The sequence below is a fragment of the Eremothecium gossypii genome, chromosome V (assembly GCF_000091025.4).
Source record: "Eremothecium gossypii ATCC 10895 chromosome V, complete sequence".
Classification (NCBI taxonomy): Eukaryota; Fungi; Ascomycota; class Saccharomycetes; order Saccharomycetales; family Saccharomycetaceae; genus Eremothecium; species Eremothecium gossypii.
The window spans coordinates 321,389-342,304 of NC_005786.2; the positions used below are offsets into that span (position 1 = coordinate 321,389).

General features: G+C 55.5%; 14 protein-coding genes across 14 annotated transcripts; 6 read left to right on the forward strand and 8 right to left on the reverse strand.

Moving 5' to 3' along the window:
- Window positions 1-199: 199 nt before the first annotated feature.
- On the reverse strand, window positions 200-505 carry MRPL37 (mitochondrial 54S ribosomal protein mL54; the record flags this gene model as incomplete). Its single annotated transcript, NM_210047.1, has 1 exon — window positions 200-505. One exon carries the CDS (start codon window positions 503-505, stop codon window positions 200-202), a length of 306 nt encoding a protein of 101 aa, NP_984694.1.
- Window positions 506-689: 184 nt separating this feature from the next.
- Window positions 690-3,110, reverse strand: LAS21 (mannose-ethanolamine phosphotransferase LAS21; the record flags this gene model as incomplete). The annotated part of the gene is made up of 1 exon (NM_210048.2): window positions 690-3,110. The coding sequence occupies one exon, from the start codon at window positions 3,108-3,110 to the stop codon at window positions 690-692; it is 2,421 nt and encodes an 806-aa protein (NP_984695.2).
- Window positions 3,111-3,259: 149 nt separating this feature from the next.
- REI1 (Rei1p) lies at window positions 3,260-4,408 on the reverse strand (the record flags this gene model as incomplete). The annotated part of the gene is made up of 1 exon (NM_210049.1): window positions 3,260-4,408. One exon carries the CDS (start codon window positions 4,406-4,408, stop codon window positions 3,260-3,262), a length of 1,149 nt encoding a protein of 382 aa, NP_984696.1.
- Window positions 4,409-4,670: 262 nt separating this feature from the next.
- TSC10 (3-dehydrosphinganine reductase) lies at window positions 4,671-5,594 on the reverse strand (the record flags this gene model as incomplete). The annotated part of the gene is made up of 1 exon (NM_210050.1): window positions 4,671-5,594. One exon carries the CDS (start codon window positions 5,592-5,594, stop codon window positions 4,671-4,673), a length of 924 nt encoding a protein of 307 aa, NP_984697.1.
- Window positions 5,595-5,760: 166 nt separating this feature from the next.
- On the reverse strand, window positions 5,761-6,030 carry COA3 (Coa3p; the record flags this gene model as incomplete). The annotated part of the gene is made up of 1 exon (NM_210051.1): window positions 5,761-6,030. One exon carries the CDS (start codon window positions 6,028-6,030, stop codon window positions 5,761-5,763), a length of 270 nt encoding a protein of 89 aa, NP_984698.1.
- A 164-nt stretch (window positions 6,031-6,194) lies between these two features.
- On the forward strand, window positions 6,195-6,905 carry MRPL8 (mitochondrial 54S ribosomal protein bL17m; the record flags this gene model as incomplete). The annotated part of the gene is made up of 1 exon (NM_210052.1): window positions 6,195-6,905. The coding sequence occupies one exon, from the start codon at window positions 6,195-6,197 to the stop codon at window positions 6,903-6,905; it is 711 nt and encodes a 236-aa protein (NP_984699.1).
- Window positions 6,906-7,119: 214 nt separating this feature from the next.
- AGOS_AEL161W (cysteine synthase A) lies at window positions 7,120-8,190 on the forward strand (the record flags this gene model as incomplete). The annotated part of the gene is made up of 1 exon (NM_210053.1): window positions 7,120-8,190. One exon carries the CDS (start codon window positions 7,120-7,122, stop codon window positions 8,188-8,190), a length of 1,071 nt encoding a protein of 356 aa, NP_984700.1.
- A 69-nt stretch (window positions 8,191-8,259) lies between these two features.
- PPS1 (tyrosine/serine/threonine protein phosphatase PPS1) lies at window positions 8,260-10,641 on the reverse strand (the record flags this gene model as incomplete). Its single annotated transcript, NM_210054.2, has 1 exon — window positions 8,260-10,641. The coding sequence occupies one exon, from the start codon at window positions 10,639-10,641 to the stop codon at window positions 8,260-8,262; it is 2,382 nt and encodes a 793-aa protein (NP_984701.1).
- A 392-nt stretch (window positions 10,642-11,033) lies between these two features.
- Window positions 11,034-11,585, forward strand: AGOS_AEL159W (histone-fold protein; the record flags this gene model as incomplete). Its single annotated transcript, NM_210055.1, has 1 exon — window positions 11,034-11,585. The coding sequence occupies one exon, from the start codon at window positions 11,034-11,036 to the stop codon at window positions 11,583-11,585; it is 552 nt and encodes a 183-aa protein (NP_984702.1).
- Window positions 11,586-11,741: 156 nt separating this feature from the next.
- Window positions 11,742-12,689, forward strand: MPM1 (Mpm1p; the record flags this gene model as incomplete). Its single annotated transcript, NM_210056.2, has 1 exon — window positions 11,742-12,689. The coding sequence occupies one exon, from the start codon at window positions 11,742-11,744 to the stop codon at window positions 12,687-12,689; it is 948 nt and encodes a 315-aa protein (NP_984703.2).
- A 359-nt stretch (window positions 12,690-13,048) lies between these two features.
- PAF1 (Paf1p) lies at window positions 13,049-14,284 on the forward strand (the record flags this gene model as incomplete). The annotated part of the gene is made up of 1 exon (NM_210057.2): window positions 13,049-14,284. The coding sequence occupies one exon, from the start codon at window positions 13,049-13,051 to the stop codon at window positions 14,282-14,284; it is 1,236 nt and encodes a 411-aa protein (NP_984704.2).
- A 570-nt stretch (window positions 14,285-14,854) lies between these two features.
- On the forward strand, window positions 14,855-15,760 carry AGOS_AEL156W (S-formylglutathione hydrolase; the record flags this gene model as incomplete). The annotated part of the gene is made up of 1 exon (NM_210058.1): window positions 14,855-15,760. One exon carries the CDS (start codon window positions 14,855-14,857, stop codon window positions 15,758-15,760), a length of 906 nt encoding a protein of 301 aa, NP_984705.1.
- A 58-nt stretch (window positions 15,761-15,818) lies between these two features.
- Window positions 15,819-17,615, reverse strand: SAF1 (SCF ubiquitin ligase complex subunit SAF1; the record flags this gene model as incomplete). The annotated part of the gene is made up of 1 exon (NM_210059.1): window positions 15,819-17,615. One exon carries the CDS (start codon window positions 17,613-17,615, stop codon window positions 15,819-15,821), a length of 1,797 nt encoding a protein of 598 aa, NP_984706.1.
- A 183-nt stretch (window positions 17,616-17,798) lies between these two features.
- Window positions 17,799-20,465, reverse strand: DUG2 (glutamine amidotransferase subunit DUG2; the record flags this gene model as incomplete). The annotated part of the gene is made up of 1 exon (NM_210060.1): window positions 17,799-20,465. The coding sequence occupies one exon, from the start codon at window positions 20,463-20,465 to the stop codon at window positions 17,799-17,801; it is 2,667 nt and encodes an 888-aa protein (NP_984707.1).
- Window positions 20,466-20,916: the final 451 nt, after the last annotated feature.

Here is a 20,916-nt window from a genome sequence, read left to right on the forward strand (position 1 = left end):
TGCTTCGATCTTCAATGTTCACTGCCAAGCGGCCTGTGCTAAAATTTTTCGAACTCTAGTTTTATTATCCATCCTGCGATGTCGAGGCCCAGGCTGGCACCGTTGGCGTCTGGCTGGGGCCATCGTCGCTTTGAGTACAACGTTTCTAACTCGTTAATTTATGTAGTGGTCTATATATATACAAGTGCTCGGGACAGGTTCACATCTTCGCCAGGAAGTTCTGCTGCTTGATGTGTTCTCTGTTCATCCGCCGCAGAGCCTTCTTCCGCGCTTTAATGGGGTCCTCTGCCAGCTTTGCGGCTTGCGCCTCAGGGTCAAGCACCTTCCATAACCACTCGGGGTAGTCGGAATCCTCGAGAGCCAACGGCTCCTTCCCGCCCTTCTTTATAAGCAGATTCAGCGGTGTGCCAGCCGGGCAGGAAGACACGGCCTTCTGCGCCTGCTGGTCATAAACCCTGCAGGAAACAGAAAATAAGCGTCTGAAGCTGGATCTAAGTGAGAGCATTTGCAGTGGGGACGGTTCGACACTTGGAGATGGTCGGTTCTGACATGTAATGATTGGCAGTGGTAGCCAATTTTTTCGGAAGAGACCTATTCTCTAAAACATGACCTAGATAATATCTAATATATGACAATACTATGAGATTCTCACTGATGAAGGAATATTATACAAGTGGAACTAGAGACAGTCAGCCCGCCACCATGAGCAAGAAAGGTTCAAGCACCGTCTCAGTGAGAAAGTGGATGAGGATGTTCCAGCCCAGAAGGTAGCACAACTTCGGGCTGAAAACGCTCCAGATGAAAAGATGATAGCGCATGCAGATACAAGCGACCAGAAGTAACAAACTGTTTACAGAATAGAAGAACATCGAGGACAGCTTTTGCTGGGCGTAGGATTTCTTGCTGTAGAGTTGGTGATCAACCACAGCTGCCAGTGACCAATATATGGCAGGCGCCATGTTGCCGATGCACATCAACAGACCCACGACGTAGATGTTGTAGTTCTCCGAGATGCCATTGTAGGAGTTTGTTAGGTCGATAGTCGCGATTGAGTTGGTGCCACCAAACTGGAAGAATGAAAGATTCTGCAAGATCAAAGAGAGCACGAAGAACATCTCGCACCGCTGCTGTGGATAACCGACGCGGAGTATATTCCGCAGCGACGACCTCATGATGGTGAACACCAAGAACAGTGGTATATTCTGCGATGCGGTCTGCATGATGAGGACAATGGTGAACAGAGGGAACAGTTCGGAAAGGAACTTGCGTTTCGCAAAGACGACGTTGTAAGCAATCCGCATACATACGATCGCAGCGGTAACCTTGAAAAACAGCCGTGCAAGTGGAACAAGTAGCTGCTTATCGTCCCAAGGGGTCCCGCCGGCAAATAAAAGGCTGCATGCTTTGGTGACCAGTGTTTGGGCATACGTTGGTGATACTTCGCCATTCACGTTTGCCCAACAAGTCTTATAGACAAAACAGAGCAGCCCGGCTAGCAGGTTAAATATGCTGAGAAGCGGGCGCTCTGTGAACCCGTCCAGGGCCACCACCGCAAGCGTAGCACACACCAGTAGCCATTTTATTGAAGGGTGTGACTTCAGAAGTTCTGCGACCGTGAAGTCATACATGAACTTTTGGCCACTATTGTTCCAACCACGCAATAGCCGCGCGCACACAAGAAACACCAGATGCGAGGGAGTGCAGGAGGGACGAGTCGCCCACGAATATCCCACGACAGCAATAATGATCCACCACCAGATCTGGTGTTCCTCCTCCACGAAACTACTTCCAAAGACGCTGGATCCCAATAGGGCGGTGACTGCAATCATTAGGACAGAAGCCTCATTCAAACGAGCACTTGAAATGTAGCAATATGCGGTAGCAGCAGTGACAATTGAAAGCATGCCCACCCCAAGAAATAGCATAGCGTAGTTGTAATTTGTCGCTGTCCGGGCCAGTGTTGCTTGTACGTCCTTCATCTCGGCAAGCATGGAGTCAATATCATCGTTGCCCCGGGCAGCGGTCTTCTTTGCGGCAAGTTGCATTAGCTGATGGTAGTTTTCAATGATCTTCGTGGTCGCGTGCTGCCCAAGCAAGGATGAGAATTCCCTGACAAACACCCCCAGGCTGTTCTTGGGTATCGGTATATTGAACAGCGAAGCTATGGTTGGCACGAAATCTACCTGCTGGATCCTCGTGAAGAACTGGTAGTCTTCAGCTGCAGTCACAGGGGAAGATACGCCGTCTTGTGCTGCCGGCCGCGGGTACGAGGATAGCATCTTGGAGATAAAGACCATACCGGCACTGGTCTCCCCGGCAGACGACCCGCCGTGATTGCCAAGGTCGTTCATTCCATGGTCTCCCATGACACACAGGAGCGTTCTGTTGTCCACCTGGTCGTAGATCTGACGGATTACTGCATCCATCTCCCGGTGCTTTGGGGGCATGAATTGTGACGCTGCTCCGCCCTTGTGCCCAATATGGTCGAGCCCCAGATAGTGCAGGATGAGCACATCCCAGTCCTTGTGCTGCAGCTCATGCGGCAAGTGCCGTGTAACATTCGTGTCAACCTCCTCAAAGTCACTGACAAAGAAGGAGTTGGTGCCGTCGTGCTTCTGGAAGAACTCCTCGGGGAAGAGCTTCAGCCAGGTGTCGTCGCCGAAGAAGTGGATTTTCTTGCCATGCTTGGCAAACTGGCTGATCCACGAATCCTGGTCCTTCAAGTTTGACGAGCTGTCGTCCTCTGCCACATTGAGAATCGCGTCAAGGAAGTTCGGCGCAGACCCAGTCGTGATCCCTTTCAGCCTGGGCAGTGTCACCGTCGGCGGGTTTGAATACGCAGTGAAACCCCACGCTTCTCCCCGGTTTAGCAGCTCATGCACAAAGTCGAAATGCGACACATTCTGCTGAAAGAGGAAGTCTGCACGCAGTGCATCTATGACGACCAGAACTAACTTGTCGAACGCGGGCTCTAGCGCCCGCTGTGTCTCGGCCATGTACTGAAACTGGGCATCACCCTTTAACACCTTCTTCTGCGGAAAGAACCCGGCCGCGAAGATGAGCACCGCCAGTAGCTGGCAGAAAAGCAGTCCAACTTCTTTGAACCGCATTTACGCTAGTAACGACTATGCCGAAGCGGAATACTATGCCATCTAGGTATGGAGAGCTGCCTGGCAGCCACGCAGGTATTTTCTGTCTGCATTTCTTGATTCCGTGTATAGTGCTTGTTACATATCCTACAAAGATGAGGCCTTGGCGCTCACTGCAACAATTGGTCCCTGTAGTAGGGCTGGTTGTTGATGAACTTCGCAGCCCGCTTAGAATCTCTCTTCTTGTCCTTGACTTCGGTTTGCCAGACCTTCTTCTGGGTGGCCACCTGTTTTGCGTCAAGAATCGTGGCGAAGTGCCTGGTCTCGGCGGCGATGACGGTGCCCTGGCCCTCGGTCAGCTCGCGCTCGGGCTTCAAGTTCTGTCTGTAGTATCTCTGCAGTGTTCTGTGGCCAACCTTGACGCCCGTGGGCAAGTGCAGCTCAACGCCGTCGTGGTAGATGAGCTCTTGCGGAAGCTCTTCGTCGCCAGACTCGGAGTCAGCGTCGGACTCCACGTCCTCCCATTCGCCCTCGTCTGCGTTCGCGGCGGCGTCCAGCTCCGCGTACGTGCTGGAGAAGTCGTAGAATTCGGAGATCTCCAGTTTTTCGTCCTCGCTCTCGTATGGAATACGGCAGTGTGACTTCGCCAGCATGTGTGCCCTCACCGCCTCGAGGGATCTACCCTGGAAAGAGCAGCAGAGGCACAAGTTACCCAGGCCTATCTTCTCGGACAGGTACTTCACTAGGCCAGGCTTGTCGACAAGATACTTCTGCTCGGGGATGTAGAAGCCGTGCTTCTTCTGCATATGCTCTAGGTTCTCCTCAAACGAGGCGTGCGTGCGCTTGGGGCAAAACAAGCACGCCTCCGGCGGTATCTCGACCTTGTTCTTGATCTTCTCCGCCATCAGCTGCTCGTGCTGTTCTTCCGCGGACAGCGCCGGTACCTCTGCAGGCGCGGCCTCCTGGTCTGCAGGCGCGGCGGCCACGCCCAGCTTGTCCGCAACAAGCGATTCTATGTTCACCTTGAGCTCGTCCCCCATGTTCTGTAGCATGCTCTGCCGCGCCATCTCCAGGAGCTTCTTCTTCTTCTCGAGCAATGCTTCGCGCTGGCGCCTGCGCAGTTCCTTACTGGAGGGCGGCTGCTGCTCCTCCGTGGCCAAGGCCGCCACCTTCTCTTTGAATGTGTTTTCGTCAATGGGGGTAAGTTGGGCAACTCTTCTCTTCAGGTTGTATCGGTGCCAGTCCGACTTCATGTGCATTCTCTGATCCTCGCTCGACTGAAATGCAAGCGCACATGAGTTACAAGTATATGACGACATGGTATCAGTATAGAGAGTGGCAGAACAAGCTCTCTGAACAGAAGCGGTAGAGCTTTGACGAAGGCGGAAGTGGCGATGACCTGCTGAGATGCTGAAATTTTTTTCTTTATGCAGCTTCGAAAAAAGAAAACCTGCGTTACACCGAGGCTCATCGCCCCTCGATGCTCAGAACAAGGCGTCCGTGGGTGGGGCTGTTCCCCGCGCCGGACTATGCCTGGCCGCCACATTCGGGAAACTATGTATACTCAGTTATATGGGTCACCTAGTCAGTCTTGGCTGCCAGGTGCGTCTCCTCGCGCTGAGTCCGCCACTTGTGGATGTCCCAGCGGCACAGCAGCATGTAGATCGGCACAACCAACAGGTTTACCAGTGCGCCCAGCAGCCAGCCCAGCGGCCAGAGGAAGTATGTCGTGCTGTGGTAGTTGAAGCCCATGTTGCAGGCGAGCAGCAGCCAGCCCACGAAGTCCGTGGTGACGTCGTCGTAGCCGCTGCGCAGCCCGCGCACGATCTTGTCGCAGCACGCGGCGCACGAGATCGCCTCGCTGGAGCCCTCGATTGCCGCGGTTATCGCCGGCTTCGTGCGGTTCTCCTCCGCGTAGCCCTCGGACGCAAAGTTGCCGGGGTAGACGCACGACACGCGCACGCCGTCGCACTCCTGCCGCAGCACCGCGACGAGCGCGCGCAGCGCGGCCTTGAGCGGCGCGTACTGGCTGTACCCGATGAACGGGTACACCGCCGCCGCCGAGGAGAAGAACACTAGGTGCCGCGCCCCGTGGCGGACGGCCCCATGCGCCAGGTGCAGCGCCGTGCCGTAGTTCATCTCCACGCCAGCCGCCAGCTGCGCGGAACTCAGCTCCGCAAACAGCCCGGGCACTGCGCCGCCCGCGCAGAACAGCACCTGTGTCACCTGCAGCCCCGCGTCCGCCAGCGTCGCAAACAGCCCGCCCACCGCCGCCGCGTCGCCCAGGTTGCACGCGTAGTACAGCAGGCGCCCGGCGCCGCCGGCCCCCAGCCGGCGCGCCCCGCCGCAGATCGCCTCGCCCGCGCGCGTCAGCTTCTCCTCCGACCGCGACACGATCACCACTGTCGAGTCCGACTCCTCGATGTACTTCTGCGCGAACGCGCGCCCCAGGCCCTGCGACCCGCCGCTGATCAGCACCACCTGCCCGTTGAGTTCGTACTTCATCCTGGTGCGCGCCAACCTGCGTTCCCGCGGCGCCGCGCAGCCCGCACATATACACACACCCGTCACGTGACTTGGACATAAGAGCTATTCGTGAGTATGTACTGGTCGGCCGGGCGCGCACGCCGCGCCCGGCCTCCGCGCCGTCCGGCGCGCTGGCTATATACAGTTAGCGCTCCGCAGCGCGCTGTTTCTTGTGCAGCTCGTACTCCTGCCGCAGCTGGCGCAGCTCCTCCTCGCTCACAGGCGGAATCGGCACGTCCGCGAAGTCGTCGTCCTTGTGCAGCGCGCGGTACGTGTACACGTAGATGCCTCCGGCCACGCCCAGCAGCGTAACTAGGCCGAACAGGTTCCCCCGGATATACGGCCGCCGCGCCCTGATCATGGCGGGCGTCATCTTCCAGGTGCGTGGGTCTTGGTAGCGACTTGGCTCCAGCATCTCGTCGTTCTCAAGGCTTGGTGCTTGGTTCCACAAGTGGTTGGTAAGCCATAAGCTGAGTCTCTCGAGCTTTTCGCTATCTGCAGACTGAAAAATTTTAGTGGCTCGCAGCACATGAACTGGAGCGGTACTGGATCACGGAGCAGAACCAGGATCAGCAGGATATGACAGCCGGATTGGTGAGACGCTTGTCGCGGTCAAAGCCGCACAGGGACTCGTTGCTGCGCAACTTGGCGTCGCAGCTGTTCCTGCATGGTAGCATCACCTCGACGAAGCCGAAGCTGAAGGAAGCGCAGCGCTACGCCGAGCGCATCATCACGATCGCCAAGCATGCGGCGAAGAAGCCGGCGATTTTCACGCCGGAACTGCAGAGCCGGCTGCACCTGAGTGGGGACACGGCGGGGCTTGTGCGCAAGCTGGTGGAAGAGGTGGGTCCGCGGTACGCAGGGCGGGCGGGCGGCTGCACGCGGCTGCTGCAGCTGGAGCCCCGGCTGGGCGACCGGGCGCCAGCCGCAGTCCTAGAGCTAGTGGACCAGCCGCTGCGGGGCCCAGACGGCGAGCTACAGCGGGGTAACCTGAAGCTGTGGCTGACGGTCAAGGCCGCGATGTACGCGGCGGAGCAGGGCGCCGCGCCGTCGCCGCTGACGGTGCGCAACCTGGTCAAGCTGGCGCACGGCAAGGAGCTGGAGCAGTTCCTGGCGGACGTGGCGGACGTGCGGCGGCTGCTGCTCGAGCATCAGGGCGCCGCGGACTCGCCGGAAGAGGCGGAGCGCTTTGTGGGCGGCCTGCGCAGCGCCCTTGAGGCGCCGGCGGCGGCGCCTGCGCCGCCAGCGCGCAAGAGATACGAGTTCGCTCCCCGGCCCGCGCGCAACTGAACCGCGCACCTGTATATACCGCGACATAGTGAATAAAGAATGAGAGTCCCACAGTGCGCCTGCGCGCGGAGCGCGCGGCATGGTCGCCGACCGCTGTTGTGCCGCCGCACGTGATTAGTGCACTATGGCTGTGGATCTGTGCTGATGTCGGGTCACCGTCCAGTCGCTGGGTATATCAGTACAGCAGTAGGCAGCCCGGCCGGAACACGTTACGATGCACGCCCAGCTCATTAGGAAGATGTCAGCGCCCACACTGGCCGCCGGAGGCTTCCCGGATGCCATTGGCAAGACGCCGCTGATCAAGCTGCAGAAGTTGTCGCAGGAACTGGGTCGGAACATCTACGGGAAGGCGGAGTTTATGAACCCGGGCGGATCCGTCAAGGACCGTGCTGCGCTTTACCTGGTGGAAGAAGCGGAACGGGCGGGGCTGATCGACCCTTCGCGGCCGGGGACCATAGTAGAGGGCTCTGCCGGCAACACGGCGATCGGGCTGGCACACATAGCACGCTCCAGGGGGTACAATGCTGTGTTCTACATGCCGGACACGCAGTCGCGGGAAAAGGTCAACTTGCTGAGGTACCTGGGGACCGAGGTGCACCCGGTACCCGTGTGCCCCAGCACAGACCCTCTGAACTTCAACAATCGCGCTCGGGATCACGCCGCGGCATTGGACAATGCTGTCTGGACCAACCAGTTTGACAACGAGGCCAATTGGAAGGCGCACTATGCGACGACCGGTCCCGAGATCTTGCAGCAAATGCGCAACGCTGGGCTCGAGGTGGATGCATTCACTTGCTCCACAGGTACCGGAGGAACGTTCTCCGGGATCGCGCGGTACCTGGCCGAGGCCACGGAGCGCAAATGCAAACTGGTGGTCACGGACCCGCCAGGCTCGGTCGTCTATTCATTCGTCAAGACCGGCAACTTGGAGAGGGAGGGCAGCTCGTTCACTGAGGGCGTGGGCCAAGGGCGGATTACAAAGAACCTCGAAGCCAGCGTTGATATCATTGACGACGCCGTGTTTGTTCCGGACCCAGAGTCCCTGAACATGACCTACAGGCTTCTGGACGAGGAAGGTCTATTCCTCGGTGGCACTTCGGGGCTGAACGTCGCTGGCGCTGTGCGTGTGGCCAGGGAACTACCACCGGGAAGCAATGTCGTCACGATCCTCTGTGACACTGGACACAAGTATGCCGACCGCGTATTCTCGAAGAAGTGGTTGCAGGAAAAGAAGCTCTACGATGAGATTCCGGACTCGTTGAAGAAATATGTTACACTAGAGTAGTTTATGGTATCGTAAAATCCTCTAAATAGTACAAAATGTGAGAGTGGGCAACCAAGCTCAACTGGTAGGTCAAATCATGTCCTTTATATAATTACTGTTGAGTTCGTTGATGGCCCTACACATGATATGCCAGTCAATCTTGAGAACGTCAGGGTGCTTGAGCTCCTGCCACTTGAGGAGCTCGTAGATGAACATGAGATTGGGCTGGATTATAATGTTTAAGCGGCGCACACGGACAAACAGGTAGGCCTGGATCACTGCGCAGTTTAGACGTCTCATGCATTCGGCTATGCATACTGTCGCACTGCGAGAAACGCCGACCATGCAGTGAACCAGTACCTTTTCGCCGGCCTCATAACACCGATTGATGAAAGAGAGCATTTGGTCCAGCTGAGTGAGCATCGGATCTGCACCATTGTCTCCCAAGTTGCTTGTGTGGCATATTTCGAATCCATCCTTCGAGAAGACTGTAGTTTTACAGGATGAGGATTTTAACGGTTTAATTTCAGGCGCGCTGGGTGATCTGTTTCGCTTCAACAAATTAAGACTACCAGTGGATGCGGTCGTGGACGTTGCCGCGGCGGTTTCAGCAGGTGCGGTCACATACGCGTCCGTGATGGTTTCTTGTTTGCTTTCTTCTGTTTTAGCAGCCTCCCGGGAGTGAGGGGATTGTAGCCATGATAAAGTCTCCCCGACTGACACAATATTTCTGATACCCAATCTGCGGAGCAGGTTTGGGTCATGCGCGTGCTCGAGTGAACCAAGGTACAAATGGGGAAGAATCCGCGACGGCAATGGTCCCTTGCTCTTCAGGAACAGCGAATCCTGAGACGGCTTCGTGAAGAACATGCGGCTGAACAGATCTGGGTCAACCGCCAGTAATTCAGGGCCCCTGTTCGGATGCCGCAGCGGTGACATATCCCGCAAGAGGAGTTGCAAATGCCCCAAAACCTGTATATCGATCGGAAATAGGAAGTATGGACGCTCGACCTCCGTATGCAACCGCAACAGAACCTCATCCAGAGGTTGATCCCAGGCAAATATCAGATAAGCCACTAGCAAAAAGGAAGTTTCTGTATAACCATCGGAACAGTATAATAGGGAAAGCTTCTTGTGTACCGCGCTGAATCGGTAGATCAGGTGACAGATATTAACACACGAAGTGATGGAGTCCAGAGTGAGGGTCCCCAGGCCAATTGAGCCCGAGCTCGGAAACGCAATGTGTATCGGAGCCTCCATCTGGGTCAAGTGATGCCTGATGTCGTCGTGGTGTGGGAAGGGCGTGTGCTCCGTGCAACTGACGAAAAGCTGCACATCGTGAAGCTCGGATGGCGGGAGATTGAAGAGCACGGAGTCCAGTACGGGTACGCCGTCTTTCTCCTGATACTCCAGGGCCTTGAGCAGCACTATGGTGTTGTCCGGACTATAGTACTTCCGCGGAGCCGCCGTGCTCGGACACGCGGCGCCGTTCGAACGGAACAGCCTCAGCACCTCGAAGTCAGTGGCATTCCCGCACATGACGCAATCCTCAATCATGCTCATGCTGCTCATTTTCGAGATCTCCAGGCGCTCCTTGTACAGTAGATCGCGCTCCCAGTTGTTGAACGACGCGACGTCAAAGCGCGACACCAGCTGCGCAGGGAACGGCTTCTGCAGTGATGACAACGCCATTGGCGCCGTCCCGACCAGCGATGCTGGAACGTGCCCCGGATCCTCCAAGATAAGCACCTCCGGTGCGAGGTGCGCGCGCTCCGGGTAGTTCAGCGCCACGAACCGGCACGCCCACTGCAGTATGGTAGCCGCGTCATGGCAGCAGCACCGGTCCGGGTGCATGTTCGCCAGACAGTACACAACCACCACGCTCGATAGCTCCACGTGCCGCGCGGGCTGCAGGTCGAAGCGCCGGAACATGCCCGGCTGCCGCCAGCTGCCCTTGTCGCCCAGCCGCAGGCGCCGCGACCCGTACCGACACTGCTTCAGCGCGTCCGTCTGCAGAAACGGCAGCAGCTGGTACCGCTGGCACGCCGCTAACAGCTCCGCACGCCGCGCGGTGCACACCCCTGCCCCGTATTCCTCCAGCGCCGCGTCCACCGCGCGCTCCGCCTCCGTGTTGTCCACCGTCAGCAGCACCTCGTGCAGGTCCATCGACGCCCGCAGGATCCCCGAGTTCTCGATGGTCGCCGCGTCCAGCGGCTGCGACCGCACCACGCTCAGCGCAAACTTGTCCGCCCGCGGCGCGCTGTCCTGCACGTACCCGTGCAGCCACGGAAACATCCGCTCGGACGCCGGCAGCGCAGCCTGCGCCTGCCGCTCCGCCAGCTCCGCCAGCCGCCCAGCCCGGATCGTCCCACTGCCCCACACGCCCTCGCCCTCCATCTTTTTGCTCTCTAGCTCCCCCAGCTGCTCCCGCGACTTCTGTCGCTTCTGCTGCTTCCGCACAGATGTAATCATACCGCCCAGCGAAAGTGCCTTCGCCTCGCCTGCACTGCGCGATATTGGTCCTACCAACAATATCCGCACCTGCGTTATATCGCCTCACGCTTTCCTTCTGCTCTGACGCCTCGACACGGAACACCGGCCCTCGCGCGTTCACCGGCCTGCTCGTGCTATCCGAAATCTGCCCTGTCTAGGAATGTACGGGTCTCTACGAGATTCCGCCCCAAGAGTGGTAGTGTACGTTCCAAGAGATTTGGCTTGGCAGCACTCACGGGCGCCCGTGGTCGGCTGCACGTTGCGTTGTCTTTGCAACGCGTTAGCATCCCTGCTTCTGCGCGGCGTGCTGCGTGGTACAAGCTCAACCGTAACGAAAACGACGCGTCCGTACGCATTACACTAAGGCGGGCATGATGGAAGACAAGGGCAAAGCGGCCATGCCGCGGCTACCGATCTCCAAGTGCAAGCGGATCGCCAAGACAGACCCAGACTATATAATGACGACGCAGGCGGCGTACATTGCGACGGCGTTTGCGACGGAGCTGTTCGTGCAGGCGATCAGCGAGGACGCTATGGCGCAGGCGCAGCTTGACGGGCGGCGTGCTGGCGGCAGGGCGGCGCGCCTGACGTACAACGACCTGGCGCGGAGCGTGGCGCGCGAGGAGCGGTACGCGTTTCTGGCGGACGTGATCCCGGAGACCAAGACGCTGGCGCACTTGGTGCGCCAGAACAAGGTGCGGTACTCGGCGCCGCTGGCGCAAGGGCAGGCGACGCTGCCGTTCGCGCGGCGCGCGGTGGAGGGCGGCGAGAGCGACGCAGCGAGCGAGGACGAGGACGTGGAGGAGGGCGAGCTGCAGAAGGACCTGGCGGAGGTGGCGAAGATGAACCAGATCGTGGACCTGGACGCGGAGAGCAGCGCGGGCGAGGCGGACGGCGACGAGAACGAGCCCGAGGACGACTGAGCGCGGGCGGCGGCGGGGGCCGTCTAGAGTGCGCCCGTTCTAAAATCTGCCCATGTGTGGATGTTTCTGGAATGCCCCTGCACTCCGCGCAGCCCGCTGCGCCGTATATATGGGGCCCTGCCCGCGACAGCAGGGTAGGGCGTGTGTAGAGCAGAAATGGGTCTATTCAACGGCGACAACAACGACGATGAGGTGAAGAAGTTCAACGCTGACGCTCTGGACAGCCGGCTCTCGCGGCAGCTGAGCCAGCTGGACGGAGTGGTGAGCGAGCTGTGGCGCGATGCGGTGCTGGAGCCCAGCTCGTTCGTGGACAACGTGGTGAGTCACGCGATGGGCAAGCTGCCCTCGGACAGGCTGGTGGACGACCTGTGGCTGAACGCGACGGACGCGCTGGGCGGGCTGTTGACGGGCGTGGGCCTGCCCGGCGGGCTGGGCCACCCGTTCAAGGTGCGTGAGATGCTGGACGAACGACACGGCGAGAAGGGGTTGTACAGCTACAAGATGCCCACTGACAGCCAGTTCATGAAGTGCCAGGAGGTGCGCGGCCTGTCGGTGTGGGACACGCGGGGCTGGTGGCGGTGCCTGTTCCCGAAGGCCGTGGTGGAGAAGAGCTTGCCCGCAGGGCAGGAGGCGGGCGTGCTGACGCGCGAGCAGGTGGAGCAAGACCGGGAGCACCGCCACGGCCTATTCTTCCCCGAGTATACGGGATACCTCTCGTGGCGCTCGCACATGCTGTCGCTGGCGCGCCAACGCCGCGAGCAAGAGGAGAAGAACCGCGCCGCCCGCGAGCGCAAAGCGCTGCCTGCGGTGGGCACGAATGCTCCCGAGGACGTGATGTCCTGGACGCAGCAGGTGGCGGAGCGGACGCCCGCTTCCGCCGCCAACGTCGTCGGCACGTCAAAGTATACCACCTACAGCTACACCGACCGTGGCCACGAGCACATCACGGAGAGCAAGACGTACTACGATGACGGCACGGTCGCAATCAACTCTGAGAAGAAAATCACGCCTGTAGATGGCACTGAGCCCGTCTACGAGACGATTAACCAGGTCGTCAACAGGGACGATGAATCCTCCAAGGACGGCTGGTTCTGGCGCAAATGATCCATTCCGGCGGGTGCGGCGGGGTCGACTTGGCGTTCCCTTCACTATGTAATTTTGGCTGGCGGACCAGTCGTTATCTAGAGGCATGTACAGTGACAATACATATGGCGCGATGGAGCGCAGATCGCAGACTGATGCCGCGTGCCCGACAAGCGTCCCCGAGGCAGCACCGTGCAGCGGCCTTCGCCAGAGCTCTGATCCGTCGACCTTCACCGCTCGGCGCGCCAAATTCGGGTAACCTTTTTGCACCGCTGTAACTTTTCTGATCACCGGCAGCTCGAGACATCACCATCTCACCAGTCAGGTGTACTCTACAACAAACAAGATCAAGCCAACGGGAACGATCACGTCGACCTAGGATGTCTTCCAAGAAGCAGGACTATATTGCGAAGGTTAGTTACAGGAACTCGCTGCCTCCGCCGCCACTGCCGCCAAAACTGCTCAAGTATCGGTATCCTGACAATGAAGCTGTCGAATCGCCGCAGCTGATCACCTCGCTATACACTAAGACCAACGTCACGCCCCTTATTCAGCTGGACAAGGAACTGGGGATGCCGGTAGACCTGCTTCGGATTCCAGGTGTGCTGAACCAGCAAGATACGAAAAACCTGTACGGGTACGATTCGGTGAAGCTAGTACCAGAGGACCGTATTCTGCTCCGAGATCCCCGTGTAGACAGGCTAACCAAAACTGACTTGTCGAAGGTGACGTTTTTGCGCAGAACTGAATATGTGTCAGCGGCGACCACGGCGAAGAGCGAGCGGAAACGGCCACTGGACGCCACAGCGGAAGCCAACGAGATACTGACGCCCTCGCGTATCGTGCAGAAGGTGGAGTCCACGTTTGATAACGTGGTCACAGACTTGTCCAAGATCAAGCATCCGATAAAGAAGAATGTGCATGCGGTGAAGACTTGGAGCCTGTTGCCCGACACTGCTTCGATGGATCAGGCGTTCTTCGCCGTCAAAATGGTAGGGTCTGCGGCGCTGGATAACAAAGAAAAGTCGAATCTCGACATGTCTACCGCGCTGTTCCGGCCAGTGGAACTGGAAGAAGACGAGTGGGTGTCGCTGTATACCACGGAGCCATCCAGCAGCAAACTACTAAACGACGAGCTCGAGCAGCAACTCGACGAGCTGTCGGAAAGCGCCAACGTCTACAAATTCCGGAGGTTTAAGGACTATGACATGAAGCAGATATCTTCCCCCACAAACAGTAAGTTTCTGTCTGAACTCGCTCTGCGCTTCAACAACGAGAAGGGTGTGGTTTACTACAAGCCATTGCGCTCGCGGTTAGAACTCCGTAGAAGGAGAATAAACGATGTTATTAAGCCGTTGGTCCGTGAGAATAACTGGGACCAGATAAACCTGACGCTCAGAAAGCCAACCACGCAGGAAACGAAATTTAGAGACAAGGTTAGAATGCGCTTCGACCCAATTGACTTCCCAAATGTTGACGATGACGAGGATGAAGAGATGGAAGATGTAAGTCCCGAACATATGGTCGCTGAAGCAGACGCCTCTGCGGAAGAGCAGCGCCCGGACGCCTCTGACGATAGCTTGAAGGCCACTGAAGAACAAGATGCACCTATGTAGTAGTTTGATGCCAAATCACCGTTACATAAGTCCTGTATCATACTCTCTGTCTTACCATCACATTAATAATACAGCTGAGATTAATAATAAATAGATTAAGGTATAAGCAAATTGACATTATGAGCCCATGAAGTCAGGCCGCCTGGCTACAGCAGTCAAGGGACTTCCTCAAGGGAACAACTACATGAGTAGGACCACATGTATGAATTTTCAGCGCAATTGTACAAGAACGGGCCCAGATCCGCGCAGAGAAGTTGGACCTAAGCTAATACAGACGAGGTGCCACGTTATTTTATATATGTATTAGTATATATAGTCATGCAACAACCGTGAGCTCCTAACTCTGCATTACAAATTTAGATGAGTACCTACGGCTCGTTGCAATTGTATTGCAAACCCTACTTTGCGGTAGTTTCATCTTAGTTGGTTGAAGCCCAATGTTCGTCGTGGCATGGGAGTCCAAACTCTTGAGGCCTTGATGCCGTTCAAAAAAGGGCAAAGTATACATATACTCCTCTACCTCTACAACTTCCAGCAAACATAACGGCATACAGCAGCATTATCGTCCGTATGGGATTCAAGGTTAACGCTGAACTTCGCTCCTGTGGAGGAAGACTGCTCAAATTGTCTCACGTTTCCGATGCCTGTAAGAGCACTATGGATGTCAACGTGTACTTGCCAGTCCAGTACTATAAAAAAACTGAGCGCGCCATTCCAACCATCTACTACCTTTCAGGGTTGACATGTACTCCACAAAACGCTTCAGAGAAGGCTTTCTGGCAGGCGCAAGCTGATAAGTACGGGTTCGCCGTTGTTTTCCCGGACACATCCCCCCGTGGCGTCGAGATTCCTAAGGATCCAGAAGACAGCTGGGACTTCGGAGAGGGTGCTGGATTCTACGTCAATGCGACTATGGAACCCTTCGCAAGGTATTACAATATGTACGACTATATTCACAATGAATTGCCTGGCCTGTTGGCGAAGCACTTCAGCGCTGGCCCCCAAAATGCAAAGGTCGACTTTCTAGAGAATATTGGGATCACTGGGCACTCAATGGGTGGCTTTGGTGCTCTTTCAGGCTACTTGAAAAACTACCGCAACGCTAAATGGAGGTTCAAGTCATGCTCTGCTTTTGCGCCGATAGTGAACCCTTCTGTGGTTCCTTGGGGACAAAAGGCCTTTAGGGGATATCTAGGCGAGGACAAAGCCTTGTGGGAACAATATGACCCTTGTTGCTTGGTCAAAAAGGTTGAGAATGCTGGACATGACACTATTCTCATACATGTTGGTACTAGCGATCCGTTCCTTGAGAAGCACCTAAAGCCTGAACTCCTGGCAGAAGCGATCAAGGGAACCTCTTGGGAGGGTAAAGTTAGTATTAACTTGGTAGACGGATTCGACCACTCGTATTACTTCGTCAGCACGTTCGTGCCGGAACACGCAAAGTACCATGCAGAAAAGTTGGGTCTAGTTTGAGATTTGACGTTGCGCCTGTTAATTGGTATATACTTACATATTTAGTCATATGACGGCTTCAAGTACTCTGATTCTGCATTATAAGTGCAGCCGAATGCCAGCCTCCGGCAGTAATGGCAACGCAAACTGAATTTGCCGGTAGTTCAACCTTGGCCGGTTGCAGCACGCGTATGCTCCGAGCAGACTCAAACGTCGCTATTTGGCGGGTATCTACAGCCTCGTCGGGATCTCCCTGCCCAAGACAGCCACAGATATCACTCTCCAGCCCCCAGGAGTAGAGTTCACCTTTGTCGGTTAGAGCTAGGTTGTGGTAGTCTCCCGCAGATACAGCAATAAACTTCTGGCCTTGTTCCAAATTCATCTTCATGAATGAGTCCTCGACGATATCACCATTATTCACCTTCAGGGTGTATGTGCTATTCTCGGTACATAAAACCAGTGTCATGCAAGATGCCTCAATCTTCGTTAACCGTCCATCAAATGGCAAATCAACGGTTTTTGAAACGCCATGACTGTATATCCACAGTTTGCGCCCATTGTTAGTAATGTAGAAAACCACGTTGTTTGCACAGCATGCATAATCCGATATACGATTGGTGCCGCTGATGTCCGCGGTGTCCGGTATAACGTTATAATTGGCTTTAGCAAACGTGTCTCCCTTTTTAACTGCGGAGCGCGAGCTCCAAACCACAAGCCCCACGGCATATATATACACGCAGTTAAAGTCCCATCCCGAGCCTATCTTTAGCAGCGGGTTGGTTTTGCGAACTGGGAGGCCTTCAAAGACAATCCTGACGCCATAGTCTATGTCCGGCCCGTCCCACGAGTATAGGTTATTGTTATCATCCAATGCAAGTATATGTGATCTGCCTGATGTGACGGAAACAAACTTGACTTTGTCAAATAAACTGGGATCTACTTTCATAGCGAAAGCGGACTCCTCGTGGTAGAAACTCAAAGAATCACGGGCCAGTAACCGTTGCACATGTCTGTTGCCAGGGATATGTTGCAAGCAGCGCTTTTTCATCTTATTAAGAGCGCGGTATAAATCATCATGAGGCACAGGCTCGCTCCAAGCGTTGTGAACTCTGTGTCTATACATGCCGTTCCGCGCAAACAAATCAGGAATACGGTTCTGGTCAATTTCCAAAACTATATTCCGGAAATAGTTGTAATCGCGCTCATTCTTCGGACCCGGGCCGGGGTGCCCGCCGGTGTACGTAATTCCAGTGAAATATAGTTTGCCCGACTTTGTGAGCAGTTGGAAAGAAAAACCCCCCGCAGACATCTGGACTATGGTCCGGTCGTCCTGGTCGATCTCTGCGACGTCTGGCAGACCCGGGACCGGCTCTCCATTATCTGTTCTGCATGCTTCCGTGAACCACGGCACCAGCGTGGGCTTGCTTATGCCGACGCGCTGGTGCCCCCATCTGCCGTCAAAGACATCGTCAGAAACCATCGGGTTGCACCCCAGCGTGTACCCCAGACGCCCGTGCTGCTGGCTGCCCCACGTGTACAGCCGCGTGCACCGTTCCCGTGCCTTGTACCGCTCCATCCAAGACATGTCCGGAAACGCCGTCACCAGAACCGTCTCCGAGCACGTACTGAGACCCTCCGCCCCATTGCTGCTGAACGGCTCCTCATTTGTCTGTGTATATCCAAACGCCTTCCGGTACAGCTCATGCCAAAGTGTGTTCGAGCCCCCGTAATCCAGGAGCTTATAGAAGTATTTATTCGTTAGGGAGAGATTCTTAATGTCTCTCGGCTCCAAATACGGCAGTGTCGCCAAAACAATATCCGGCGGTAGACCGTAGTCTATTGAACGCGGGTCGTCTTGATTGCTCTTATTTTCCATCTTCTTAAGTGAGTGATGTTATGGCCTGTTGGTCGTGTATAGGATAACGGACTAGTTTTGACCCTCGCTGTAGAGCAGCACCCCTTAAAAATATGATTTTTTGGGATTTCCGTCTATCCAAAATTAGTGCGATGAGATAGAATAGTTAATTACTTCCCATGTGACCTGATAGCCTATATCTTGCTATAGTCTGTTAAATACCTTGGTTAAGATGGCGCGCATGTTATACCAGTTCTTGATGCGTAGATTTTCGTTATCCAAGTGAGCATTGTCCGTTGACTGTCCGCACGGGATCTGGACGGCGGGAGCATTCAGCTGGCGCTCGAGGAACCGGATGCAGGGAATGGAGCCACCCTCGCGGATGAACAGTGGGTCAATTCCCCAGGTGTCGTGCAGCTCCTCGCGCAGTATTTCGTAGCAGGTGTTGTGGGGGTCGCCCAGCCATGGCTCGGCCTCGTTGAGAATGGAGATGTGCAGGTGGTTTCGCGAGCGGAGAGCGGCAAAGCTCTGTGTGATGTAGTCGATCAGAAGCTGTTTGATCGTGCGGACGTCCTGGGGCGGAACGAGACGGATGGAGACGACAAGGCTCGCACGCTGGGAGATGACGGTGGCGTTACCGGGGCCACTGGTGTTGAACTTTGTGAAGGAGATGCTGGGCTGGGTCCATTTTGCTACGAGGTGCTCGACGGTGGTGCGGTTGTCGATCTCGGCGCGGCTGATGATATCGCGGAAGTCCTGGCGCTCCTGCTCGGTGACGGGCTGGACGGCGTCGTGGAAGTGGGGGATCCTGATAGTGCCATCATCGGCCTGTAACTTCGAGGTGATGCAGATGAGGTCGGCCGAAGGCTCGCGATAGACACCGCCATCGACACCGGAGTGGCGGTCGGGCTCGTCGGATGATATGGTGATTTCGGCGTTTATGACGCCTCGGAGGCCATAGTTGAGGCAGGGCACCTTCTGATCCAGCCAGTAGGAATTGCTGAACAGGATCCAGTCCCACCGCTGATTGAGAAGCCCTTCGGAGGCAAGCAAAATTTCCCTGAAGCCGCGAGAGCCATTTTCTTCCTCGCCCTCGACTAGAAAGATGATGTCGTTGTTCAGGTATCCTTTCTGGAAAAGCTCGGCTACACTGAAGATGGCGGCAAGCAGCGGGCCTTTGTTATCAGACACGCCTCTTCCCTTAAGATACCCATTTTCGCAAGTGAGCGTGAAGGGGTCGTTGTCCCACTGCGACGGGTGGTCCGCGGATATCACATCGTAGTGGCCATACCATAGTATGCGTTTGGGCGCGGCTGCATTGCCCTTGAACTGCGCGAGAACCACCGGGTTGCTGCCTGTACTGACAGGTATAAGCCCACAATGGTTAGCACCGAGCTTAGTGAAGAGATTTTGCAGGAAGTTCGCACACCTACGCGAATCGATGATATTTTGGGGCTCTGGGAGTTGGGAAACAGTCTGGTAACTAATGAATTCCCGCAGTGTTGCAATCATGTGATCGTTATCTAACTGGATTTGTTGATACTCGGTCCAAGAATTTCGGCGCTCGCCAGAGGGAAGCGAGTGTTCTTCGGTCGGGGCTGATCCACCCGGGGACGCTGTACCGTTCAGCCATTCGTTAATATTCCACAACGCTAATGACCCATCATTTCCGCCAGTAACCATCCGATCTATACGATTACTGGTACAGCTCTTGCGCAATATTTCGCTACTCAAGACGAGTCCCTGGTGAGCATTCCAGAAGTTCACGTTCCCTTGGTGGAACCGCGTAATGCCCTGCTTGTGCGTGGCAAAAACATTGTCCTTGTACACGGTGATGGACATAATGTCCTCCGCATATGGTGTTTTAAGCGACGTCACAAGTTGGTTGATATTGAGATCCCAGATCTTAATGATTCCACCGCTAAGACCACAATACAAAAATGGGTATTCGACGAATTGGCAGAACACACTCTCTTCATTGTCAAACTCCGTCAATAGCTGTACCTTGTGGCCAACTCTTCTTTCTTGTGAATTCAATGGCAAGAGTGCCCATATCTTCGAGATGCCGTCGCCGGCACTTGAAACAAAAAATGAAACGTTTGGATCAGTAGCGTATTGCTCGAAATGCGTAGAAAGCCACGTCCCGCGGCCATTTATCCGGCAAATGGAGTATATGAAGCCATTGTGTGCATAAGTGATGATATTTTCCGACGGCACCTGTAGTATCAAGTTGTTACCCTCGGGTGAAATAAAGCTAGCACTTCGGACAGACGGAAGATTACTCACGCCGCCACCTGCGCCGCCTGTGCCGCCTCCACCTCCTCCACCTCCTCCACCTCCTCCGCCTGGTCCAGTTGAGTCAAAAAATTTGTTATACCGTCTGTGCGGAAGTTTATCAAAGTCTATGGCCGAGCGAGTGGGAATCTTACGAGCCATGAAATTGTCAACATATAGCATAGACGCATTCTGACAGCCGAACACTAGCGTTTGTTCCGCGTCAAGATACGCCAAGGAAAAGATGTCCCCGATATCCATGAGGGAGTAAATAGTAACCAGCTCCTTCGCCTCAATGCTATCATCTTGGGGCACTGTTCCTATAGACCACACTCTTACCAGCGAGTCTGTGCCCGCACTAAACAATAGCTTTTCGTCTTGGGACTTGCTGAGGCCTAACACACTAGTCTTCGTGAAATTATCGGTATCCTCTCCAAGATGTATCGTCTTGACCAAATTGTACGTGCAAAGATCAAAACACAAGATCTTTGAATCTTGTGTCCCCGCAAAGAGCAGCTTTCTGTGCGGAAATGCTATCGTTGAAATAATGGAGTGGGGGTGGTTCCACAAGTGAATCAGGGGAGGCTCATTAGCCATGCTGCTACTCGGATTGTCTCTTGCTCAGTAGTAGGGAGCGTATAATTTCTAGTTCGGCCTATAAAATAGCCTGCTTGTCGCTATTGTGCCGGACGCTGTTGCTGGTATCTACCCACTATAGCGGACCACATCTGTAGGAGCGAAAAGCCTGGCTAATATAGTGAGTCAATATAGTTATCACGTGACTAGGCCATGGGCTGCTCTGACGGTGAGCAGCCGCAATGCAGCGTGGATACACTTCCATTTGAGAGCCAAGTAGCTTCACATGATCCAGCACGCAGATCTATTTGTGCCGTCCGCCATTAAGCAAGCGGCAAGCATCGATCCAAATCATGAGAGTACCCTCGGGCTTTCACTTTCCAAGCCTTTATCAACAAATCTGGTACACGATACATCCATCGCGACAGCACATATACCAGAACGGGAAAGCCGACAAGATGGCACTAGACTC